Source organism: Bombus vancouverensis, chromosome 11 (genome assembly GCF_051014615.1).
Source record: "Bombus vancouverensis nearcticus chromosome 11, iyBomVanc1_principal, whole genome shotgun sequence".
NCBI lineage: Eukaryota > Metazoa > Arthropoda > Insecta > Hymenoptera > Apidae > Bombus > Bombus vancouverensis.
The window spans coordinates 7297967-7315491 of NC_134921.1; the positions used below are offsets into that span (position 1 = coordinate 7297967).

The 17525-nt window shown below is 33.9% G+C and overlaps 1 protein-coding gene across 11 annotated transcripts in view; it reads left to right on the forward strand.

The window, feature by feature from the left end:
• The first annotated feature begins 869 nt into the window (after positions 1 to 869).
• The window catches only part of Piezo (piezo type mechanosensitive ion channel component), a 29034-nt gene continuing 12378 nt past the window's right edge, over positions 870 to 17525 (forward strand). For 5 of the 11 annotated variants that reach the window (XM_076622919.1, XM_076622920.1, XM_076622924.1 and 2 more), the window contains exons 1-16: positions 870 to 1250; positions 7495 to 7587; positions 10655 to 10870; positions 10968 to 11200; positions 11724 to 12155; positions 13061 to 13183; positions 14168 to 14279; positions 14486 to 14595; positions 14679 to 14945; positions 15022 to 15348; positions 15522 to 15814; positions 15902 to 16038; positions 16112 to 16254; positions 16340 to 16516; positions 16738 to 17254; positions 17331 to 17426. In XM_076622919.1, coding sequence (XP_076479034.1) covers positions 7524 to 7587; positions 10655 to 10870; positions 10968 to 11200; positions 11724 to 12155; positions 13061 to 13183; positions 14168 to 14279; positions 14486 to 14595; positions 14679 to 14945; positions 15022 to 15348; positions 15522 to 15814; positions 15902 to 16038; positions 16112 to 16254; positions 16340 to 16516; positions 16738 to 17254; positions 17331 to 17426 — 3247 coding nt within the window. In that variant the 5' untranslated portion in view covers positions 870 to 1250; positions 7495 to 7523. Of the gene's footprint in view, positions 1251 to 7494; positions 7588 to 10654; positions 10871 to 10967; positions 11201 to 11723; positions 12156 to 13060; positions 13184 to 13706; positions 13755 to 14167; positions 14280 to 14485; positions 14596 to 14678; positions 14946 to 15021; positions 15349 to 15521; positions 15815 to 15901; positions 16039 to 16111; positions 16255 to 16339; positions 16517 to 16737; positions 17255 to 17330; positions 17427 to 17525 lie in introns of all 11 variants that reach the window. The other 6 variants (XM_076622921.1, XM_076622923.1, XM_076622926.1 and 3 more) reach the window with 6 other exon arrangements.

Sequence of the window (17525 nt, forward strand, 5' to 3'; positions counted from 1 at the left end):
AAATTGGTATTTCACTCTCTGTATCCTTGTTGCGAAATTTATACTTCTTGTCTAAAAGCTCTATTGCAGTTCTATATCTCTGATCACTTCAGCGATCTTCAGCTGGATTACATATTTAGAAGAGGTGACAGAGATGTTTTGTAGTCTCTCGTTTTATAGTCTTTCTTGTCTAAATTAAAGCTGGATTAGAAGAGGATCAAGGATGGAGTAAAATAGAATTTTTTAGGAACAAAAATATTCATACGTCTACGAGCTATGTAAAATATTAATTAATTCAGTTGGATTAATATTTGCGAAGAAACGTATAATTCTGTAATACATAATAATCAAATTGCTAATATTTATGCAATTCCATATTTTTATACATATTATAAATAACGAAACAGGGTTTGAATAAAAATTTGTTTTATCCGCTGCATATTATAATAAATAGTTTATCTCAGATATTTTGCGTATTTTAACACAAACGTCCACAGTCCACGCAAAATTCGCAAACCAACCTTTGAACCCGGCGATTAAAAATTTCAGTAGAAATTAATTTCAATCTAAACGTAACGCAAGCCAAACTGAGGTAAAGAACAAGTAATATCTATGATAATTATCGAACGATCGATATCTTGTTTTCTGAATTAACTCAAGTAAAAGATCTCCTGTAAAGTATTTAACATTTAAAAAGTATTTAAACATTAAAGAACTTGCTTACTCCATAGAAGAAAAAGAAAAGTTCGTAAACGTGTTCACGACGCAACAATTGCTCGAAGATACCCCAGATATTCGAAGTTGTTCAAACTACGCTACTGCGAGGGAAATGACGCAAAGGAGGTACGCAGGCGCGGAAGGTCGACGCCAGAGACGGGCGTAGAAAGGTGGCTCAGTGAGTGTCGAGCCGGCGTTGATCGCCGTTCGTCACCGGATACGTATTAGTGACTCCTACACCAACGAATGCGTCACAACTACTTCTTCGAAACGCCTCATGGGCGTTTAACCTAAATCCACACCGTTTTGGCGAAAATAAAAACATTATATATATATATATATCAACGTATATAGAATCAAGTGCATGTTACTGATATCATCGTCAATGAGAAAAAGTTGACAGAGAAAGTGTGACAACGTGTGATTTCGCGCGTGCTGAAGCCGGAAGGCGTATGTATGTTGCTCTCCTGGAAGTTCGATCGACGGGAAGACAGCTGGGAGAGAAATCGTGCAGAGGGATGCTTTGAAATACCGGCAGAGTGGTTTCATTCAAGGTGAGCCTGTTTCTCCACGGTTCCTTTCTTGTGCCTTGCTATTCACCGACTGCAGTCAGCTGACTGCGTTCAGTGTGCTTGCTGGTGGATGTGTGTGTTGATATACACGTATTCCGGGAGTAAAGTCATGGCTGTATGGTATGTTCAACCCGCTGAAAATACATTAAAGGGAAGAAAGCATGGCTATAGGTGCGTGGACGGTGACAGGGTACTTTGGAGCGAATTTTTGGAACACGGAATGCTTTGAAAGGTGGAAAGATGGATTTGAAACGTGGTCGAAGTTACACGAGAGTTAAGAAAGGGGACTGACACTTATATACTGTTCATTGTGTCTGGAAGAAAATTGGAGTATTACGTGTTTTCGGGTCCTTATTGGAAAATTGTCTGTGTAAATTTTCGAACATGACGAACTGGTAATCATTTTAATAGGAAATAGCAAATATTTCGTAATTTATAGATTCGAGAATACGTAGAGGTGTTTACACTAGCTACAAACGATATTTGTATATTATCGTATTTGTTTATATCGTTCACATAGTATAGTAGTTAATCAGCTTCAATTACATTGAATTTAAAGTTCGTATCATTTAGTGTTTTCATACAACTACAGAAATTTGGTACTATGAAAATGAAAAGAACGTTTCAAAATTTTGCAAATATTTTTTAGAGTCACTGTATATGAGTGAAAAGTAGATGTAATAAACTGTTAAAGAATGGATAAATCAGGTGCTACGACGACTCACTGCTGTTATGTTTAGCTTCAACAAAAATTCTTTTAAATAATCTGACCATTGTTTCTTTATTCAAACAAACAAATCTTGAAACTTAACATTCCTTACATTTCTTCGAGACTAAAAGCGTTTATTACGTCAGAATTCCGTCATATCCAGAAGTTTTCCGTTTCTTACTGAGTTCAATAAAAATTCCAAAAAATAAGTAGAAGGTACGTTGTGTGTAACGCGAGACACGAGGAACCTGACCGTTCCACGCGGTTGAAACGTGAATCGTTCGTAAAGCTGTCGATGTTTCACTGGTTTGCGATTTGCCAGAGATACGGGTACGCTGAAAGATCGTAACAAGCGTTTACGAAACACGTGCATCGATCTGTTTATTCCAAAGCATGGTTCCAAACTAGGAATAGGAGAACATGACAGCGAGAGTAAATATTTCGATCGATTGATAATAATTATTCGTACTGACGACTGTTTCGAGTCACGATAAGGATGAATCATATCATACACGATCTATTTGTTCCTTCCTGTCTTCCTAGCGAATTTACATTCGTCCTTGTCGATGTAACCGATAATGAATACTATCATCAACTCGAAATTACAGACAATTACAGCGTCAACCATGTGTTTTTCGCGCGGTTTAACGTTATATAGGGATTGGAAAATAATTTGCGAAACAGAATAACTTGCATTTTCCTCTGAAACGCCACTTACCGAAATTGAATCCCTCATTTCCAAACTGTGAATATTCAGATTAAAAAGTTTTCCTCTTCTTTAAAAAGTTGTTCTATTAAAATCGAATCTTCTATTTGTAGAACATAAACGCCGAAATTAAGAAGAAATTTTTCTTCATAAGATTAATATAAAAAAAATTACGTCGTCCGTTAAATTGTAGATAAAAAGAAATTAATTTTATTCCTCTGAAATTCGTCTAGAAAATTTCCTAATATAATAATGATAGGAAAATAACGATAGTGTAACAGAAGAAGTAAAAAATCATTGTTAATTTAAAATGAAATAGAATTAATAAAAAAAAAATAACGCAAATTTAGATAAGACGTTTAGGCATTGTTTAAACGATGTCGTTGCTTATCAAATTATCAATAAATTCAACGCGAATTATATGTATTCTGAAAGCGTAACGAGCATCGTGCACTCCCTTAATCAAGACCTTTCATATCGCGTGTGGCACGCATCTACGCAGAAGCTGCTGCACGCAATGTGCACGCGTTTCTTTGTAAAAGGGTGTCCAAGAAGCGTAATAAAGTTTAACGGTTGCGAATCAAAACCCGAGTTTCTTTTAAACGACAGACAAGTAATTATTCTAAGAAGACTCCGTACGCTTTGTGTGGTCGTTTATTACATTTTTTAATGTATCCTTGATGTTTCATGAGAAATTTTTAATACCCGTTAATACGTATTTTGCATTAATTAGATGAGTAGCATTTAATGAAATAGGGGCGATGGTTTTCCTTTTTCCGTTTCCTTATCGTGTTTAGAAGTTAATGAATGTTTCTATGGAGAGAGAACAACAGTTGACACGTGTGTTCATTCAGAAACGATTCAGCCTGTCTAGAGTAACAGAATGCTGTGCGTTTTCAATAAAAGCTGAGTAGGTCTCACTCCTAGAATACTGAGAGCTAAAATTATCGAGATACCACGATGCTTTTGTCATCGATATTGATTCGTAGTGTACTGACGAATACTAATTCTGCGATTGCAGTAACTTTCTTACAACTAACACTTTTATATCAGTCAGCATTTTATTTTAACAAAATTGAAACAGCTACTTCGGTAATATAAATTAAATAATTTCAGTACGGTACAAATACTTTAACAAAATTAAATTAATTTTGTATTAAAATTTAAATTGCACAATTTTAGTGCAGTCTGTGAATTTGATACGGAACTCTTGCTAATGTCGTATCACCGTATTATCTATTTGCCAACTGGCAATCAGTATGATGGTCATTCGCGATCAATGTGATTACTGTCAGAAAAATTTGAAAGCAAACATGTAACTCTAGGATCTAGAGATTATTTTGAACCGGATAGTAGCGTGTTTGATGATTACGAACAATAAAACACAGCTCTTTTGTACAATTGAATTAATACGTAAACTGCGCATTTTTATGAAACTTCGTATTTTGATGAATCTGATTTTAAAAAGTGCGACTTAAATAGATTATTCCATCCATTAAATATTCCAATGAACGCTCTACTTTCCATATTTTATATAACAAGCACAGCTATCATTTCATTTGTGTAGCATTTCTCGAACCGGTTTAGTAAGGACAAAACGACACGCGACTGATTAAAATACAGTTTCACGTGCCGAGTCGCTTAAGTAACATAAATGTACTTAATGCATAGCGACAGGTGATCGTTCACTTGGACTCTCAGACAACAGGTCCCTCGAATTTCATGTACGTTTTAAGTGATATTTATTTTCTTCTCTTACATTGCTTAATCATGACTGAAGCAGATTAGTTATTCATTCAAATAGAATTACTAACAGTTTGCCTAGTAATATTGAGTCATGCTCATGACTGTCTAACTTGATAAAGAAAGATCGTATTTTTAACAAAGAATCGTTTGAATTCTATCCGTAATTTCTCTGTTCTCTGTTCAATCTATAATGCATATGAAGTATCCGATTTTATTGATTTATATTTTATTGTTAGAATAAATATTAAGTAAATGTTAAAAAGATCAAAATTATATGCATAAGGGAAAATTGTCAGTTTTAGAATGATATACGATGATACATTTACAGAGACAAAAATACTTATCGAAAAAAGAAAAGATTTAAAAAATTGATGCAACAAAATAGTACAATGTTTTTCAATATCTTGCGCCTAACATAAAAATCCCAAGCTAATAGATTAAAATTTCATAAACTGCGGAATATATGAATTATCTTTTCTTGTTTCGTCAATAATATTTGTAGAATATATCTCTTCAAACATTCACATAGTCGTATCATCGACTGATTACCCTGCTGAAACCCCGTTTATAAAACCGGGTATATTGCTTCGCCTTTTCTTGATATCTCGCGATAATTCTCTATAAAAACAAACATATATATATCGTTACACAAATTGTACAATTTAGCTACATTTTTAACTTGTCAAGAACAACCATGCACGAAGCAAAGTAATTCACCGCGGAGGAATTCGAATTTGTCTGAACGTAAACAGGAAACTCTGAACCTTCTATTTCTCAATTTTATTTTAAAATTAGTTGCACGGAAATAATATAACATCTATTGTTTCAGCATTTATTTTGCGAACAGGTGTAGGTTGCCGCGGTTACATAATAATTTTATTTCGATCGTAAACACGATCAATGATATAGCATGTCGATGACAAATTTTCGTATAGAGTTACGGCCGTAAATTTTAAAACGCTATACTTCCATTTCGTCCTATCTTTCTACAATCGCGTGGGCCCTTTATCTAGGCCAAACGATAAAACCTTGTCCATGCATCCATCTGTTGGAGCACTTCAAGGTATCGAGAGGCTACCTATAGTCTGAGATAAATGCAAATGAATAATCAAGATGACTGGTATCAGCAGTATCGACGGAAAACTTAGGGGGGGAGGGGGGCTAAGGTTAATTCGTACAAAAATAAAGCATATTTTTGTGAATTATTTGTGACGACACAGTTAAAATCTCTTTATTAAAACCAATAGTACATTAAAGTGTGACATTCGAAGAATATTGTATAAAATTTTCACGGGGAAATATTAAAAAATACGGCAATGGCAGCAATTATTCGGACGTGTCTCAGAAAAAAGTAGAATTGCTCATAACTTGGTACTGGATCATCTGAAATCAAAAAGTCAAAGTTCATTCGTTAGGTAACAGTTCTCCTCACTTCATATTCTAAAAGCAATTAAAGGCGATATTTTAAAAAGAATTTTTACCGATATTATATAATATAACTAGGTAGCAGTATTTATTTATAGTCCTGTTTTCTTTCTTTTCTATACTCTTACACCCAATATTATTAAAAACTCTTTTAAGTATGTCGCTTTTGAAATACAAAATAAGAAATCTATCTGACTGGGAACTATCGTATACCATTGTGTATACATTTAGATATGTATTTTTCTCAGAAAAATGTCCCCATCTTTACATTTATTACTAAATACCACTAATTTTGTTATCACCGGTCGGACGATAGCGAGGCTGATTCCGAAAACGTGTAGACGCACCTTTTATGGGACGAGCATAGTCCAACCCCGTATAATTGCTTGATAATTAAGTTGGGCGTGCCTGTTTTTACCGAAAAACGGACAAGCTGAAAGGTCTTTTAATTCTCAGAATCATTCTACCTGATAATTTTAAGTTCATAATTTCCTCCTTAACTTTGTTCCCGTTTTCATCGATCCTAAATAAACATGCAACTCTTTCTACAAACGTGGTCGAAAGAAAGCTTAACGATGGGTTAACGAACAGGTGCATGAAAGTTGAAAGGATTTTTGGAAGAAATATTCTATTATTTTCTCTTTTTTTCAACGCTTCATTTATTCAGAATGACAAATAAGACGTTAAATCGATCGTAAGATTCCACAAGATATATATAATTCTGGTGATCGTCCAAAAACGTGTAATGAGTGGCTAGCTTTTTTGAACGAGAAACCGAGTGTGTCACCATTGTGAAATCTTAGACGGAAGCAGGAAATGGGTGCAGATGGTGTATAGCGTACACATTACACACTAGATACATTGGTTACATAGTTGGGGTATTATTAATGCTTGGCATGTTAGCAATTTTTCATAAAAATAATCACCATGATATAAAAATAGATTAAACGAAAATATTTCTTTGAAATTTATGACGTATCGACTACACTTGGTTCTTTTATCTAATTGATTTTTTATTAATATTTATTTACATATGTATAACCTTACAGAAGTATCGTACTGGTATTTTATTTATTAAAAATAAATATTTATTTATTAATGCTTTCTGCAATTGAAGATACTCAAACGTTCAAGTTTCGAGAATTCTTTAGATTGTGATTGATGCAATAAAAAAAATTGAAATTCTCAGTAGTAACTGGCCTGTGATAAAAATTAACCCACGTATAACTGTAATTTAATAAAGCACATAGCGCACAAATAGAAAGTGTCCTTTCGATCAAACCAAATTGACCTCGTTCTGTCAGTGGTTCATTAATTGACAAATCGTGTCAAGAAATGTCAGAAGAAATGTATTGTACGGTTTTACGAAAAATCTACGCCAAAGAATACAATGTAACGGTAAGTAGTAAAATTCTACAGACCGTAAATTCTGAAGGGGTCAGCTCGGTTGTAAAAACGAAGGCCGAGCGTAAGAACGGTAGAATAGCGTCTCATGGTAAAACGAGGTTAAAGGTATCCAACTGCGGCAGTGTCGTATCGATTCTAGTCGAGCTGACATTGCCGTTCTGAAATCTCGAGATGTTGACAGCGTACACGGTGGATAATTTTACGAGCAACCTTTTTCTCTTTGTGTGTTTCAGGGTGAAAGACCATCCGAGCAAATCAAGGCATGTCCAAGTATTGGCTGAACGTGGCCCTCCTCAGGGTTGTGCTGCCGCTTGTCTTGACAGGATGTGAGTGTCGACATTACACCGTTCTTTTATTAATTTCAAATATTTTATGATCACACCATCGAAAATAATTCGAGGAAATTTAAGGGAAACATGTAATTTCGAAAAAAGCATTGCAATATTTGTATCGGATCTTTAAAATACTGGAAATTAGCAAAATAAAAGTTTTATGAATGGAGTATATGAACTATTAAATATTGAAAAAATAAAGAATCATTTCGAGTAAATAAAATATTAAATATTCATATTCTCTTGAATGTTTGGAAATTGATTTGTACTTCTAAATGCAATATTTTATTGCACTTTGAATTGTTCATTTATGATATGATAATCTAATTATTTTAGTTACAGTACGTGTTGATAGAAAAATTGGCATAAACTGATATAAAGTGTTCTATTTTCATTCATAACGTTTCCGAAGATTTAACGCAATATTACGATAGGAAAATATTGTTAGAATTTTTACAGACATGTTAGAAAATTAATTTATCGTATGTAAAATATCGAATGATTCTTCTTCTTTTGTATCAAAAATTAGAAATGTAAAAAGAAGGTATATCGACTCTACATAAAAGAACAAGTTCTGTAGTGTACCCAAAATTTGAAAAATCCGTGAATTTTTATTTAACTAATTATATGAAGGAGAACGTCTCAATGACATCATCGAGTTAAAATAGCTGTGATTTGTAATCGACTAGTGACCTTAGGTTGTATCCGATCCTGGGCGAATGGATCGTGAGAAACTGAAAACACGGTATAAATTTCAATCTAGAAATAGACGAATAAACGAATGAGAATCTAAGAAATTCATAATCCTTTCTCTCCTTTTTCGTAGTTTATTTTAATCCGTGATCGATGACATATCTATTATTAAAATCGGTGCACAATAAAATTATTATTTCAATTAATGTTGCACAATTAATTATTCTTTCAATCATTTATTAGAAGTTTAATTTACTTTATTAGAAAATGTAATATAAATTTACTGACGGATACATCGTATGGAAGAGTTCGCATGTTGACCGTTCTATTACTGTGGCCTGTTTAATAGCTTCATTAATTATCAGAATGTTATCAACATGCCACATTGCCACATATGCTAGATCGTTCCATGGTACGTAACAGTATGCCGTATATAAGGTTGATGAATTCCAATTCTTTCTAAATAAATAAAAATATCCCTCGCATAACGCCAATTGATTCATTCTTTATAATTGTCAATAATTTCGGGACAACAACAAATTACGCCGACTAAGAACGTTGAAATGAACGCTATAAGAATACGAATGACGCAACTTGTCGTTCTCACGTCCGATAAAATGAAAAACGAGTGTTTTCGACGATGGACGGAAATACAACCGGCGCTTATATACCGTATCATTTGAGAAAGCTCCTTAGAATGCCAGAGTGACAGAGAAAACGGAACACGTTTTTAGTCTCGAGTTATAATTAGAAGGACAATTTCGTTCAATAACCACGTGAACCGTATTATCAATTTTCTTCAATCGAGGAAAAAGGATTCGCAAATAAACTTTCGTCATAGCAGAAAGCTTCATAGATGAAAGGCAATTCTAATGCACTTGAGTGAAACCTTTTTATCGTAAATATAATTTCAAGAGGCTACTTTGATCTTCTGGCCTCAATCAGGCGGCAAAAAAACAACTGAGAAATTACGACGCTGAGTGTAACGATGTTATCGCTAGAATTATCATCTTTCACAAGTTGGTTAGAATAATTAGTTGTCTGTGGTTTCTATTATTAACGATGTTCTGTTGAAAAAAAAGAAAAAAACACATGCATGCTACGATACTCTTGCACGGGGAAATAGGAACGTTGTATAATTCTGACAATTCTTCGTAATCGTTCGCTATTAATTTCTTATCTCTTATTTCAATCTTTTCGATCCTTAAGAAGAACGCGGTAGTTTCGAATGAACGAATCGAAGATGCAAATCCTTAGAAATTATAGTACAACAATATTGAAATAGAGAGAATGGTGTATACTCGAGTTTACTTGGCAGCTGGTCAAACTTTTTGTTTGCGCATACGACGAAGAGAAAATAGTAAGCAGAATGTACTTTATGAATAGAAAGTGCTTTCATAAAGCCGGTACGTGAATTGGAGCAAATTGGAATGAGTTTCGAGGATTATCTCCTCGAGAAATTTTCTTCAAATAAACCGACCAGGTTTTCGAGAATCACAAGCTGCTTCTTTCAAGACGCTCACGAAGAAATTAATTGCTTTTCACGCTTCCTAACGAAGCGAATGTAATTAACGTTCCGACAGTACCAATCCAATCCGATTTAATTACCCGTACATATGTTTGCCCTCTTTTACGAACCATGATCCATGCATAATGAGTTTTGAAATATCGTTTAGAGCGATGGCTATCTTATTCGTGCATGCAAATTGGTAGAATTCATCGTATGATACAGGGGGTGTAAAATGTCATTCGTAGAATTTCATCTTTGAAGTCCCCAGGTTGAAATTGACCTTTCTTTTACCCCATTTCATTTCTTCTCGTACCAACGAAATGAACTGCATTTCTACGCGTGACGAATATCAGTCGGAAAAATGTCGCGGTATGAGTGTATCGTACAATATCATTTACATTGTACTTTACAAGTATGTCACGGTTGTTCGTATCTTTCTAAATATAATTTAAAAATTTGGCATCTATGTACTGAATGTCATGGCAAAAACTTTACTTTAAACATTTTAATATATTTTTGCACATTATGTACAGTTGCGAGAGTATAATATACAAATAGGTATTTCTAAATTTAATCGAAATTAGTGTTTACTATGAAGGTTATACTATCTTTGTTGCATAGTTAATGCCATACATTCTTTGAATATCTATTACAGTCTATGAATATTTCATTCCACGGTATATTAATATTAAGTTGGGAATATAGTCACATGCTCGCCACCGAGTATATTGTATTTTTGCATTTTTTAATTTCTCATAAACGCACAAATATTCGTACTATGTATATTATTAAACTGATACTAATAAAATATTAAAATAGAATAATATTATTATAATTTGCAATTCTTGAATTAAACAGGTATAATATGGCGACCTGTAGGATTGTCTCTGGTTTACTTGGCTCTGATGCTATACTCGCCCCATGTGCCGGTACCAGACGCGAAAACAATGGCTGGCCACACAGGGCACTATTTAAAAACTTGCATCGGCCTGTCTTTTCTCACAACAGTCAGCCAACTCACTTTTCACATAGTTCTATTAGCTCTACCTGCTTATGGTCACTTCCTTCACAATTGTACGTAACTATGTCCAATAAAGAGAAGTTTGAACTATATCTATTCGGACTTGATTATAGTTTGGATTGAGAAAATCTTTTGTTAAACTATTTCTAGGCGAATCGATGGAAATGATCTTCAGGCACATAGGTTTTGTAAGACTAGATAGCGCTTCTGCCTGGGAGATCTTCTTCTGGTTGACGCCAGAATTAATCGTCTTACCCACTAGTATAGTGGTGTATCTCATATGTCGGTTTCTATCACGAAAGAACGTTACCGACGAGGAAGATGATGCATCGTTACATCGAAACGCCGAGGCTGCGAAGAAAAGCGCTGACAGCACCGCCAAGGTATTATTCGATGAAACAAACATATTTCTCAAATAAATCAACTTCATTCGATTTTATAACATAAAATTTGTCAATATTTCATGAATTATCAATGTACAAGGTAATCAATTAATATTAGATCAGCTAATTCGTAGTCTTACATTAAAAAATTTTCCAGAGAAATTTTATGGACACAAGTATGTACATCGGTGCATTTTAAGAAATTTCTCGTGACTTCTGCATTATATACCATTTTATATAGAGTACCAACAAAATTTTGGAATCACTTTTTGAATCACTTGCTAATTCTATTATTAATTCGAGATTAGAAGATTTTGTTACCAAAGAATTTTCTATGTTAGCACAATCCTAAACTACTTTTCCTTAATATTCTAAGGTATCCATAGAACATGTAGTAATCCCAAATTTTTGACCAGCACTTTTCATTTTCACGCCTTTGATACTAATTTTACACTTGGCTTGATAATTCCATCGCTGAATTATTAAAACGGAACCTCGAGCTAATGTCACTCTCCATGTTTAGATCATCAACTTCCTAGGACGAATCGGGACCTACGTAGTTCTAGCGTCATTGTGCATCACAGCAGCCCTGAAACCATCAGTTGAAGGTGGTTTCTATTTCCTTGTCTTCCTGGGAGCCGCAACTTGGTGGGCATGTAACAAAGAGCTCCGAAAGGGCTTTGCTATATTATGCAGGATTGTGATGGTCGTTGTGATCCTTCACATCCTGGCTTTGCTCAGCTACCAGAATCAAGTGCCTCAGGAGCTAATACCCGTAAATAGCACCTGGCAGCGTTATTTCGCATTGTCTCCAGTTTACCAAACGAATTGCACTGACCCAAGAGACGTGGAGTACACGACCGATGCCGATTGGTTAATTTATGGCTACTTCTTAAGGCTATTTTGGCTTTATTATGTTCTGGCGTTGCAGTCACAGTTCTTGAGCAAAAAGCCGGTGAGTTTATTTGTTAGTACATTCCTATTTCGCTAATGAAGAACACGTACAGTCAGTAATAAACACGAAAGAGATATTTGGAACATTAGAAATATAGTGGAATCTCGATTATCAGAACGCTGATTAATCTATCTACATGGATAATTGTCTGATAGGCGATTTGAGATACTATGGGCATGTCTTATTAATTTTTAGTAATTCAAAAAGTCAATATTTAACAGCTTCAAGATTAAATATATTTTAGGACGTCAGAAAATTTTCGTTATCGATTATTAATAATAATAGATAGCATTTTAATTGAGAAAAGATAGTATACAGTATGAATGGGCCAACGAAACGATCGATTATCGGAACACCGATTAATCAGAAGTTCAGTAGTACCTTGTGAGAGAGATTAGAAAAGAAAAATAGAAACTATATACAGACTGATTAATTTGGATAATCAAGATTGTACTGTACCATTAAACCAGATGTGAAATTTAACGGAGACTAATGAAAGCTTAAACGCGAAGATTATCAAGTAATTAAACGAAAGTAGCCTTTTATCGATTGAAATTGTAATTAACTGGGTCAAGGAAATCAACTAGAAGATCCAACTGAGAATATTGTTGAATACCATGTCTTGGATACTTGGGTATCCGAAAGTGATGGACATAAAATATAATTAAGAAATTAAGCATGAATCATGTTAATGATGCACGATGCGTGCAATGTGCCTGTTACTGACTCAATTAATTTTCATGCGGTTAAGGAGAACGATTAACCTCGATGTCGGCGAAATAACACGATCTAAGCTTCTACGACTCTATTTCCACTAATTCTTGATACTCACAAGTGTGTCTCTCTCTCTGTAACACACATGTCTTTCTTTGAAGAACGTTGCTTTTACTAACGAGGCGTTCCAGGCAAAGAAAGTGAAACGTTTGAGCGGAAAGCTGGAGAATCTGGACACTCCATTGTCCAGGCACGTTTCCATCAGGAGAAGAACTCCATCTCAGAGATGGCAATCAGCGCGACGAAAGGCTCGCGTAAGGATCTCACCCTGCATGAGTCGAATGTTCTTTTCTGCTTCGATTCTTGCCTGTTTTTAGATTTTTTAATCAAATTCGACTGTACAGTTCATCATCGATTTTATTTCATATTTTACTCACATTTTATTTACATTTTATTTACATACATATATGCCAGTCACACATGTACATATATATGTACTTGCCAGTGTAAGTATTATTTTGTTCTATCACTAACTTGTTATGACAAAAGAGAATGTTCGTATCATTATGAAATGTAGTATTCATGGAATGAAATTAATAATTTTCATTTCTTTTTCGTTTTTCCTCTCTTTGATTGACGAAGGTGATGAGAATCTTTCAAGTAGGCGGTATATAATTTTGTGTTAATGTATTTTTGTTGAATTGACTGCCCGTCTCCCTTCAAACGACTGCCGTGTTTTTATTTGCTGTCGCCTTCCAGATTTGCGGTTGTTCTTTAACGCTGAGCAAATTCCTTTTCCGTTTGGATGCCGCTATGTTTAGTTTGCCATTGTTTTAGAAGCCGATCATTAATTCGTCGTCCCTACCTGTCGACGAGCGCACACCCGTACGTATAATAATTAAGTTTGCACGTTTGATTATCATAGCAATTACTTTTGTTTACTTATATCATCACGATCACTCTTATTTTTCTGGTCAATTTGATTTCACATACTTGCGCACAATTTTTTATATTTTCCTTTTTTTGTTTTTATTCAAATAATCGACGCATTTTATGGATTCTTATTGTAGCTATTGTGGTGAAGGTAAATTTATTTCACTTATACGTAGCATGCATGTGTACGCTTGACAAACAAAATTTTACTCTACGAAACATATATTATACATTTATTAACATAGATTATTTAGTAAGTTAGAATAGAAATTAAAATTATACAAGAAATAGAGAGAACGCTGTGTAGGAACATTTAGGAGTTTTTGTAATATATAGAGAATAGTATTGTTAATTTTTACTGATAGTTGATGCGATTTGGATCCGGGAGAACGGGGCTACTGCAAGATTCGACCGGAAGTGTCATTGTCCAGGATGGTCATCAGGATGACAACATTCAGATGCAAAGTCTCAGTGAAGGTTTGTTTAAAGCATGATGTTTTTATGCATTTGTAGAAGATTCAGAGATATGTATATATATTATGATTTCAAATTGTGTTATATATATTATACATTAATAATAAAATATAATGGATAAATATAAGAATATAAATTTGCATAAATATACGTTGTCTATTAATAATGTATAAAGATCAAAACACATTAATTAATTAAAAGCTTCTTAGCTACTCCAGACGAGCAATCCGGAATCATCGAACATATCATTATGGCTGTATATTCCATCTTCCAATTGATAATCAATTCATCCTATCTTGCTACGAATATCATAATGATGGTAAGACCCAATAAACCAACGAATTTGATCAAATTTCTTTTTCTAAAATTTCAATCATTTCATACGATTCTTTTAATCGTTAGACTTGGAGTATAATGTACCACAGTTGGACAACGTTTGCGCTGTTATTATGGGCCTTGATTCTCTGGATGGTGCCTAATAAACGCGCTTCCATGATGAAATGCTCGCCGTTTATCGTTACCTATGCAATGCTTTTGCTTCTCGTTCAATACATTTATAGCATGGATCTGACAGAAGAAGAGCTGCCAACGAAGATAAACGGGATAAGTGTGTCAGAGATTGGTTTCAGCAAATCTGAACAACTTAGCCGATGGCATTTAGTCGTCAAAGTAAAAATAATTTGTTCACTTACAAACTAACGTAAGATATATTTTACTATCCATAACATTTTTTACTTCTTTACAGTGTCTGTTCATATCTATGTTCTGGATAACTATGAGACAATATACCGCTGAAAGAACCAGACAAAGACGTTCTTCAGCGTTGAGAGACATGGTAGCGCCGTTACATGTCTCTGTGTCGACAGCTACCGCGGCGATGAATCACGAAGCGCCGGAAATCAAAAGCAAGTTCATGAAAGATGTTGGCATACTTTTGAAAAAATTATTAACCAAATTTTGGATCGCTGTAGTGGCTATTATGCTATTCATCTCTGGAATCACCGGCGAACGTATGACCGTCTTCAGGATCATTTATATGTCCCTGTTCTTAGTTTTAATCATCACTTTCCAGGTACTCAAATCTTTTCAGTGAAACTTTATTAATGAAATTTCTTGTACCTAAACTCAGTTCAATATAATTTTATTAATTAAATTTTTTGTAAAACCTTATCGATATAATTTCTTGACGTACTTCTTAATGATTTTTAAAAATATAATGATATTTTGATTCTTTTTATGTTATAGATATCATGGACAGTATGGAGGAAGATGATGTATACATTCTGGATTACAGTCATTGGTTACTCCGTAATCATGCTGATTCTCGTGTACACTTACCAATTTCATAATTTCCCGGAATATTGGAACTATCTACATATTGATGAGGACTTGCAGAAGGACATTGGTTTAGAAATATATGAGACCAAGGATCTATTTGTTAGGTTACTGACGCCAACGTTCTTCGTAATTATCACTGTCCTCCAGATTCATTATTTCCATAAAGATTTCTTGGAAGTGACCGATATCGAGAAATTCGGGTTAGCATATAACTAATATAATATGTAGCACATGGTATAATAATATAAGTATAACAATTGGGAGAAATAAAGAATTAAAAATTATAGAACTGAAGAGAGTCCTCGAGTCGAACGATCGAGTCTTGGCCATTCACCGATTTTAACCATGCCACCATCTTCACCGGGAGAAGTTTTCCTTGTTGAAGAAGAGAAAGAACATATATACTCCTTAAAACAGCTAAAAGGTATGATACCATGTATACTGATTTTGCGAATTTTCGAATCAAAATTAATCTAACAGATATATTTCATTTTCAGAAATGTCGAAACTGGAGCGGCTACAGTTATTTCATAAAGTAATACAGCAATTCTTAAATTTTTATAATTATACTTGGCTCTTCCTTGAAATTCACATGCAAAAGATCATTTTCGTTTCTGTGATGATTTTCTGTGTCAACGATGTGAGTTTAAATGAATTAATTAAAGTAATTAAAGTAATTAAGAACTGGTGTTCAATTTGTCATTTACCTAAATAATAAATTTCAGGTCTGTGCTATTAATTTCGTATTCGTCTTGATACTAGTTATCATGATCAATTCTCGAAGAAATGTTCAAATATGTACTGCCAACACGATCGCCGCGATAATTGCCATTCTGATGGTCGTGAAGATGCTATATCAAATCCAGTATATCGATCACAATAACTGGAATATTAATTGCACGGTAAATATAAATATACAATCAATCAAAGAACTATTCGATCGCCTAAGTATTTCATACTCACCTAAAAAATAATTTTATTTTTATTCAGTGTGTAATAAAATAATAATTGATATCGATTAGAATTTTGATAATTGAATAATTAAAAAATTAATATCTTAGTCATCACATGTTTTTTTATTGATACGATTTTTCAAATAAATCTTCTCATTTGCCATTTGTAGAAATTTCCATCTGAAAATCAAACTCAGTATGGCAGCAATAACACGATGTATAATATCGCAGAGTGGTTTGGAATAAAAAAAGGAGAGCCAGGACACTTGGCAGAATTATTGAAGGGTTACATAGGAATCTTAGTGGTGACTACTCTCAGAAAAATCATCAGAATTCGACAGTGTTTCTATAGAAAAGCACATAGCGAACCTTTGGATACTCCTCAAGTTATGTTCCCTTCTATCACCAGAGAAGACGCTGACAAAGGAGTGCCACAGTGCTTGAAATTCCTTTTCAATTATGGATTCTATAAGTTTGGCGTTGAATTCTGTTTGATAGGAATAGTGGCACTCATTGGAACCAGATTGGATTTCTATTCTGTCCTTTATAGCATTTGGCTTTTACTATTCTTCTCTCTGAAAAGAAAAGCAATATCCAGAATTTGGCCTTTCTTCAAGTTCTTTGGTATAATTTTACTACCTATTCAGTATTCTTTCGTCGTGGCTCCACCATCTTGGTTTTGTATAGGTTGTTAAATATTTATAATATTAATATTTGAAGTAATTCAAAAATAGAGAATAAATTGATTTTTTTTAACTTTCAGAGTATCCATGGAGTGAATCCAAAACTTTGAGGGGTTTGCAAGAGTGGATGTATTTACCTGATCCTGACTTTCCACCAAACGCTAGAAAATTAATGTGTAAGACTCATAATAGAATATTATGTATAAGTATTAAGATCCATATTTTTATCAGCACAAAGAAATAGAACCTAAGCAGAAATTTATTTCAGATATAAA